The sequence below is a fragment of the Oncorhynchus mykiss genome, chromosome 15 (assembly GCF_013265735.2).
Source record: "Oncorhynchus mykiss isolate Arlee chromosome 15, USDA_OmykA_1.1, whole genome shotgun sequence".
NCBI classification, from domain to species: Eukaryota; Metazoa; Chordata; class Actinopteri; order Salmoniformes; family Salmonidae; genus Oncorhynchus; species Oncorhynchus mykiss.
In genome coordinates this window covers 57,872,646-57,881,942 of record NC_048579.1, presented here as the reverse complement: position 1 = coordinate 57,881,942, position 9,297 = coordinate 57,872,646, and the positions used below count along the sequence as shown (strand labels likewise).

General features: G+C 43.3%; 1 protein-coding gene across 1 annotated transcript; it reads right to left on the bottom strand.

The window, feature by feature from the left end:
• Positions 1-633: 633 nt before the first annotated feature.
• LOC110490410 (dual specificity tyrosine-phosphorylation-regulated kinase 4) lies at positions 634-9,064 on the bottom strand. The gene is made up of 14 exons (XM_021563791.2): positions 8,387-9,064; positions 7,634-7,723; positions 6,555-6,728; positions 6,277-6,391; positions 5,918-6,081; positions 5,656-5,792; positions 5,391-5,531; positions 5,052-5,190; positions 4,815-4,896; positions 4,520-4,692; positions 4,340-4,400; positions 3,717-3,846; positions 3,142-3,332; positions 634-2,945 (listed from the first exon to the last, which is right to left on the bottom strand). The coding sequence occupies exons 1-14, from the start codon at positions 8,408-8,410 to the stop codon at positions 2,668-2,670; spliced, it is 1,899 nt and encodes a 632-aa protein (XP_021419466.2). The 5' UTR covers positions 8,411-9,064; the 3' UTR covers positions 634-2,667.
• Positions 9,065-9,297: the final 233 nt, after the last annotated feature.

The window sequence follows — 9,297 nt, the reverse complement described above, 5'->3', positions numbered from 1 at the left end:
TTAAGGTTAGGGGAAGAGTTATCTAACATGCTAAGTAGTTGCAAAGTAGCTAAAAAAAGTAGTACTGTAGGTAGTTGCAAAGTTGATAAAAAGATAAAGTGCTAAAGTTGACAACCTTTTGGTTGCTAGATATTCACGTTATACACTCAACCAACCACCCTCCTTTTGTTCTTGCCTTAAGAGACCTTCGGTCTTATGCAACCATACCAAACGTAACATATCATACAAGTTTGAGCATGCCGGATTTACTTTTAGTATGCTACGTCTAGTCTATGAGACCAGGCTGAATGGAGCATTGAAGTACATCTCAATTTCCCCTGTGTATAACTTACTCTCAGAGCTCAAACCAAGCAGCATGAGGGTCTGGATGCACAAGGTTGACCACTGACCCTGTCTGGTAAATGAGGATTGAGCATAGAATGTGTGATCAATAGAAGCAGGGAACAATGACACTTTGTTAACTCTGTGATCACCATACCTTCTCTTCTTCCTCTGGCCTGTATGTTCACCCCTCACTCTACCTACATGGTAATGCTATATGTTGCTATCGTTTCGTCGACTCACAAGCTGAATGTTTGATTTACACAGCATCAAAATTATCAAAGGTCCAATCAAATGGGCAGAGGCAAGGAATATAAAACACAATTTATTCAATTATATGTTCTTTCAATTACATGTTCATTCATTTTTTCACATCAATGTACAGTTCATCAGGTGGAATGCCCTCAATTCAATTACTTCCAAATAGACCACAATGGTTGATTGTGAAATAATTTGGTTGAAATGAATGCACACACTTTCTATTTGTTTTAGTACAGTACAATAAAATCAACAATGTCCTGGCATGCTATTTTACAGACTTAGAGAAAGCAAAACAGTAATTCAGTACATCACACAATATGATCATTAGGGCACCAGTCTGTGGGGCTCTCTTAAATAACAATGTTCAGTGAGCACGGAAGAATAAACAAGAAAATCATTAAAATTACAATTGAAACATGGTAAAAAAAATATATATTTAATTGAGACATTGCCAATGTGACCTGGTTATGTACACATAGAGTGCTTGAGATATAGTACCACAAATATTTCATATATATGTCACACCTTAAACCAATCATTTAATCATAACAAAATTGTAAAATGTACATTCAATTATGTACTGTTAAAAAGGAAATCTATTCCATTTCTGATCATGTTACAAATATAAACACTGTTTTAAAATGACTTTCTATAACTGGAGCAAGTGAAAAGCATCAGTACAAGTTGCCATAAAGAAGTTTAGAGAGAACAAAAAAAATCTACTCTCCTTCATTTGGCCCAAGTTTTATTGAAGAAAGCTCAACATTGTAGCAAATTGTCCTTTTGTCGAGGTAAGAGAAGTTAATCAAAATAGATGGAACTGCTTTGATGAGGAATTAAGCTTTTTAAAATGAAGTTTGTGTGAGGAGGAGTAAAAAACAGATGATGCATTGTGGGTCAGAGGGAAGTCACTTTGGATGCTGAAAGGCACATTTGAATAACAAGTTGTGAGGATCACTGGTCAGAATATTCCTGTTTTGCAGACACTGGAACACTTTGTATATGACAATGACGTATGAAGAATATCAAACCATCCAATACCAGTCCAAGCTAGACATTTCAGGCCAGGAAAATAACATTCATCTTCATTGACAACTTGAGAGCCCTCTTTTAGAGGTAAAAGTTGTTGTCAGGTGGACAGCATTTTTTCTGACTTATAAGTGATTGTAATTTTATTCAGTAACACCTAGGGTTGTATTAATCTTCATAATAAACTAGTAATGAAACATACTATGATCAACAACCACAAATGATTGAGTCAAAGTCAAACTCCATAAACATGGTAAACTCTGAGTAATCTCTAGGGGAGTTTGTGCACATTAGTGCTTTATGTTTTTCCCCTATCACCATCATCTCTGCATGGGAGATGCTTTGTGCTGCTAAGAGCCTTAAACATCACATCCATGGCACGGGCAACTCCTTGGGCTTGCCATGCGTATTTCAGTGCAAACGGGCCAGGGCTTAGCCTGTGTATATTTTGGGTCAGACGTCTGTGTTGTCAAAGCCAAAACGTCAATGCCAGTAGAAAACGTGCAGGAAATTAGCCTACTCAAAGAGCTTTAAACCTCTGGCAAAAGGACATTAAATGTGGCTCGGCCTAACCTGGCTAGACCGAGAGTGGAAAACAGGCCAATCTGGGCATTGATCTGGGTTCTAAGCTAAGGGATCCCATTTTAAACTAATGCAAATGACCTGTGCTACTTTCCAAGCTTATGACAAGTGAATGTGGCCACATTCTAGATGCAGTAAGTCCATTTGTGACTACTGCAATAACAGAGAATACCAACAGTTGCTGATACACAGCTCATTACCAAAAGACCCACCAAAGACGTCTCCTGCAGCTAGACAGAGTCCAAACACTAAACATGTGATTAGACAAGGAAATAAATTCTATAGTGCACAAATATAACAAATTGATAACCCACTACATCTACAAAACAGGATATACTCCAACCATGACCCCCATTTAATGTTATTAATATGTGTCTTATGTTTGACCTCTGATGATACTAACCCTGATGTGACTTATGCATCCCCCCTCCCCTCAACCCCCTCCCAGCCCCAAGCCCTCTGTCCCTGGGGCCTTTATGTGATGGGGGACAGGCCCTGCTGGTGCTCCAGACTGTCACTGTCTGCAGTGTGCTCCAGCGGGGGCCTGATGACAATGTGGACTGATCTCTCCCTGGGTACCTCCTGCTTGCTGCTGCTAACAGCCCTGGTGCTCTTGGTCCTGCCCTCGCCCATCTGGCCCTCAGCCGAAGCCCCGATTGGACGCAAGCGCTCGGCGGACGCCAGCTTCACAGAGTTCTCTCTCTTGGGCCTGTCTGTGGCGCTGGAGAACGGGCTGGAGAATGCCTTGTCAACTGCGTCAGAGAGGGGGAAGTAAGATGCCTGTTACTTTATGTACATCATAGAGATGTGGATTCAATTTAGTCTTTGTGTCAATCTGCCACTCTCAAAGTGTAAAAAATGCCTAGTGAAGTTTTTTTTTTTTTCACATGCAAACACATACGTATGAGAAGGCATGGTGGTAGTATGGTAGATGACTGTTCCTCTTACCTATCCTGTTGATAAGGGCTGGTTTGTGGGAAATATGCTGCGCTATCTTGTTGTTGTTCTCCACGTTGCCGAGGCTCTCGTTGGGCCTTCTCACGGTGCGGGTCTTGGGCCGAAACTTGCTGGAGCGTGCCTCCTGGATCCACTCATGCTGCATGGCCTCGTCGGGCGTCATGCGCTTCTTAGGGTCCCACCTGACAGAGAGAAGAGAGTCAGTCAGAGGGAAAATCCCAATTGCATACTCCTCGCGTCCTCTCTCCTTCTCAAAACCGATCGGAGGAGAAAATCAGGGGTCCCTCCCCTCTGACATTCTCCTCCATTGGGTTTTGAGATGGATCTCGGGAGAGAGAAGAGAGGATGCAAGGAGGATGCAAATGAGATTATTCCTGAGAGAACCAGAGGTAAAACCACACACTGGACTTCCTTGTAGATTTCAATCTCAATGGGCCTCACCTGGAAGCGAAAGAGGGCTCACTTCACCTGACAGTTTAAAATGATTCCTTACTATTAGTAATATTTGAGATTGGGTGATTCTATGGCTGTGTTATTGACAGGTGTACAGTGTGTACAGTACATACGTGAGACAGCGTTTGATGAAATCCAGAAAGAGAGGATCGTTGGTCTTCAGGGCACTGGTCAGATCCTTGGAGTTGGGCCGTCTCTTTCTCCCCTTGCTGTTGGTGATGTTCCTGGGGTTACCCTTGGAATCTGCACAATCACAACCAGGGATTATCAACAAGAGGATCTCTTACTAAGAATTATAAACCGGGTAGTTTGGGTCCTGGATGCTGATTGGCTGAAACAGCATTTCAACCGGCTATATATCAGACAATATACCATGGTTGTGACATAAACATACCTGTTTACTGTTCTATTTATGTTGGTAACCAGTTTATAATAGCAATAAGGCACCTCGGGGGTTTGTGGTATATGGTTGATATTCAGGCACTCCCTTTCACGTTGTGCATAAGAACAGCCCTCAGCTATGTTATATGGCCAAGATACCACACTCCCTCAGGCTTATTGCTTAATTAAACACCCTGTGACACTAAAATTATGCAAATCCCTACATCAGAAATGTATACATTTAACTGTGATCCTATTGGTACGTCAGTAGAAGTGAAAGGTCTCAGTTAAACAGAATTTCCATCGAACAGTCAAAGAGAAAACCATGTGACTGCACTAGATCAAAAATGCTTACCAAAAAATTGCCTTTTCCTGGTCGCTGTTGACAAGAAATCAGTTGGAGGCATTCCCAGTACCTGAGAACAAATCAGACAAACTCACACAGTGAGTAATACATCAACATTGCTAGCCAAACCACAAGGTTGAAAGAGCCATTAACAAAGAGAACATGATATTGTAGGTACTAGGTAGGTACCTCCATGATGCAGGCAATCTGCTCCACCTCACTCTCCCCAGGAAAGAGGGGGAAGCCAGTGTAGAGCTCAGCCAGGATGCAGCCAAAGCTCCACATGTCGATGGCCATGCTGTAGGGATGGCCCAGGAGCACCTCTGGGGAACGGTAGAAGCGGCTCTGGATGTAGGTGTAAACTGTGGAGGAGGAGAGCCAGGTATTAGGTATGCTATAATGTGATGCTATAATGAGGTTGTGCCCCCTGTTTGCCTACTTGATCCAACCTTACATTAGAAAACATACAAACTAAGACACTCACCTCTCTGCTGCTCGTAGCAGCTGGAGCCAAAGTCAATGACCTTGATGTTGCCTTGGCCTTTGTGTGAAAGAAGAATGTTTTCCTGGAAAATAAACACCCAAGTATGAGCACATTCTCTCCATCTCCTGTGGCACCATTAAACTGAACCAACAAGGAATATGTTTGCAAATATGCTTCACTTTTCATTATGTAATGTTAAGGTGGTTAGGGGTTAAAGGTCATGGCTAGGGGTCATACCGGTTTTAGGTCACAGTGGATGATCTTCTCTTTGTGCAGCATCTGCAGGCACTTGAGGAGGGAGTAGGCAAAGCGGCGCACCAGGATCTGGCTGAAGCCCTGGAAGTTGTTCTTCTTAAGGAGTTCGTACAGGTTCACTCTGCACGGTCAAAGATAAGCTAACATCCTTTAGATTTAAATGGCCAAATAATCTTAATACTACATGTTTACCTCCTGTGGATGAAATATAGCAGAAGTATTCTCTCCTGAACTAAATCAACAAATAACAAAAGGGTATTATTGTATTTCTGAATATGATCTTATCTTTGGCCCTACAGTGTCAGTGTCCGTCCAGCCTACCCCAGGAGCTCGAAGGAGATGCAGAGATGGTTCCGGAAGTAGAAGTGCTCCTTCATGTGAATGACGTTGTGTTGGTTGTCTCTGTCCTTCCTTCTCAACGCATCCAGGATCTTCAACTCCACCATGGCCTGGTGGTGGAACCTGCAGCCAATCATAACAGAAAAGCAGTGTTATAACATGTGTCATAGCATGTTATTAGTGAAAGGTTGGTATTGGACAACCCAGCTGTACTACGATATGCTAGCTAGCTGGTGGCGTTAGTCACCTTTTCTTGTTGCGAATGACCTTAATGGCGACAAGTTCAGTGGTCTTGTGATCCAGGCACTTCAGGACCTGTCCGAAGGATCCTTTCCCGATCACCTCCAGCACCTCAAACCGGAAGCCTATGTGGTCATGCGCGACCTGCAGAGAAAAGGGCATAATTTACTTTAAAGCAATACTGCAAAAAGTTTACTCTATATGGCACTAAAACTGGTTCTGAAATTCACAGTTTCTTTACTGCCATCTTTGTGCCCATTTGATGTTACCTTCAGATAGCCTCCGCTCTCATCGTCGTAGCCAGAGTTGTGTGGCAGGCTGGGGGAACCCTCCATCTTCTTGGCATCCAGGCCCAGGTACCAGACCTCGGAGTAGTCCATGACCTCCTCCTGCTCATGTTCAGTCAGACGATCTTTGAACGCCTTCAGGACCTCTGTATAGGAGGGAAAGGAAATTCCTGTCAGCAAATCCCAGTTTGCATTTGTTTCTTCCTGATTAAATAAGATCAAGGGACAGAAAACTCTTTCTCCTTTAGAATTGCCAATACTAAACGCCAACACCAGCAACTTCCATCAACGCTTCCCTACTCTCCAACTCAGGCCTAGTCCTACCCTTAGCCCACACACACCTGCAGGAGACATGGGCAGATTGTGTCCCTCAATATTCCTCTCCTGCTCCTGATTGTTCTTCCTGTTGATGGACTCTGGCAGACTCTCCACTGTGGAGCTCCGTAATCTCTCATCCTGTCAATTACAAAACATACAGGAAATTAACTAGTTGCAGAGGTTTTGCATGGTAACAATTTAACACTGTTATAATTTCTCAGTGGAATGTTTCATTGCTTCACTATACTAGGCTCTAAGTACATAATACCAAGAGATTAGCCTAATTGTAACAAGGACTCACCTGGAAGCTTTCCTGGTGCCTGGTACCTGAAAGCTGCCCATCACAAGTGTTTTGCAGCCCCTTGCTGGTGATATGGGGCAGGATGCTTTCGGACTGGTGATGGTACTTGGCATTGTTTACAACCAAGGGCTTAGCATCCAGCTTAGGCAGAGTGCCTTTGCCCGAGCCACAGTTCTACAGCCAGAACAAGAGAGAGAGGGCGGCAGAGAGAGAAGGACCCACATTTAGAGGGTCATCTAGGTTAAATCAAACAGACAATACAGGTGTTGTTTTATAACGAGGTTTGAGGCACTGGGTGTTTCTAGTTTTCCTGCCGATTCAGTAATAAGGCAAGTAGCCTGTGGTGCCCAGAAAGGGCATAGAGTTACGTCACCAGGGCGAGAGTGAAGCAGGGTCTACAGCCTTGGAGGTCTGCTTTTCGACAGAAGCTTTCACTGCAGCCCGATTCGGAGTCTCTCTCTCCATGTATTTTTCCTTCACTCTCTCTTGTTTATAGGCTGATAGTCTTTCTCGGTACACTATGTAACACATCCTCTCGAAAGCTGCCCAAAAGGCTAAGCTATACCAGGGCATCACCTCTGACTGAATAGAGCTGTGCTGCAGTTACAGTAGTATGGCTCTCGTGGTCTTATTGATTTGAACTGAAACAGCGCTGCCAAATCGAGAGGGGAATTTCTATTTATAGAATGCACTGTTTAATCTCCAGGGCTTTACTGCAGTATCTGCAAGATAAATTATTCATAAAAAGCTATATATAGCAACATGGTACCGAAGACAGTTACCTCTGCACCCGGCCAGCACGTTTTCACACTCTGTTATTATGAACATTGAATTGTTTGGGATAAGGAAAATTACTGTTAATCTTAAAACTCAGGATCCACGATTCACAACTGGTGATAACTACCTTGCTCCATCTTTTCAGAGGTGCGGGCTGGGCAGTTGCATCATACAGTATTCCCCCACAGCTCACACTAGTCACAGTACTCCCACACAACGACCAGATCATGACACAGTCATCGTATTCCCCCGCACACCCACAAACAAGAGCAAAATACTGGAGGACCAGGGAGTAGCTTTACCTGCTGCTGCTGGTAGGCCCGGCTGGACCCAAGGCGTGTGCATTCAGGCTGGAGTTTGTGTTGCTGGGAGTAGGCGTCGGGCCTCCCTGCCTGTGGGGATTGGACGAGAAAAGAATGTCATAAAATATGAGCTAGCTGAAGATGAACACACTTGTGCACACACCTACACATAAGCACACATTATTTTGCTTGGCCCCAGCACTCACACATTTACACACACACCAACTGCATATAGAATATCTATGAAGGCCAACATTGTAATTAAATTACAATGTATTTTTAGAACTATGGCTACAGTAGACACATTAAGCCCGTTTTTGAATACTGCAATATAAAAATGTGCAGTAGCCCAAATATATTGTGAATCCAGTGCTGACACCAGATAGGTGTCTGTCAGCCATGACAAACAGATCATATTAACCCAGTAGACCCCAGGAAGCTAATGATCCATTCCTGAGCACACTGAGCTGTAGATCATGGGGATTAAAGTGGGTTAGTCCATCTGAAGGTCAGTGGAACCATGAGACCATGGGAGTAATTATGTCAACACATTGACATCTGATTCTGAAATCTGCTGGAAAGTGTTTTCAGACCTAATTACTGTCTGTCCAGTACAGTCTGTACAGTACACTTAGAGTGCAGAGAGGTTCCAAATACAGTATTGTGAAATAAAACAACATGCAAAAAAGCTCACGTTGAATTTGTATCCAATAAGCTACACAAAACAAAGCAATAGCATTCTTTATACCTCACCTTGATATGAATTTCTGGAAACATTGCTTTATAACCGGGTGAATTTCAATTATCATCGATAAATCACTCCTAGTTGGTCCACGTGAGCGCACAGCTTGAAAACATTCCCCGGCTCAATTTTATTCCCGAGTAAACGCAGAAACCAATATTCCGCTTCGCATCAAAACGACGTTGGGGCCCGGTGGAAATTGCAGAGTAGTGCTGCTGAATAGTAATGAACGGACTGTAATATTGGAAAAAGCTTTGTCAGCCGAAGATTATGGCGAGTGTGCACGCTGTTGTTAGCCTGACGCGCATATCGTCGGAGAGCCACCTGTTAGGGTATTCTACGGTCACAGCTTATTTCACATCGACAAGCGACACCGTGGACTCCCGATATAGATTTCTTGTCAATTCATTCAACTGTCCAACTCCGCAGACTCCTCAGTCATAACTTTCCAAGCATGGGAATCAACATTGCGCGTAAAACAAGTTATGTTGCTGGTAGCCTATAGAACCATGTACAGTATTTGCCAAATCCTCCAGCAAAACAAAATCCATCGATAGTTTGTGACCAAGCTCAAACAACAACAAATCCCCTCTCTCTCTAGCCCCTGTATTACACCACTTTTTCTTAAGTCCCAAGATCCTTGGGTTCAGTCTTCGCGGTATTTTATCTCATCGTGTAGGCCTACTGTAGAGAATGGGATGCACCCACACTGGTTCAATGCTCACGTGTAAGTGCAGTAAGACTCACTGTCCGGGAACTGAAACTCAGAGAAACACTGCTGAGTAGCAACCACACATCTGAGGTTACTACTTCACTTTAGTCTCCCACGAAGGTACCATCAAAATAACCACATTAAACATCGAATATTTAATGATTCACAACACCTTTACATTTGTAAAGATATTTAGTTCAAAAATGCAAT

Bases quoted from the DNA above. Each gene is read 5' to 3' on its own strand.
- LOC110490410 (XM_021563791.2), bottom strand. From the start codon at position 8,410: ATGTTTCCAGAAATTCATATCAAG. The intron at 5,532-5,655 runs GTGACTAACGCC...GATTGGCTGCAG, and splicing joins GTCATTCGCAACAAGAAAAG to GTTCCACCACCAGGCCATGG. The intron at 4,693-4,814 runs GTGAGTGTCTTA...CCTCCTCCACAG, and splicing joins CTGCTACGAGCAGCAGAGAG to TTTACACCTACATCCAGAGC.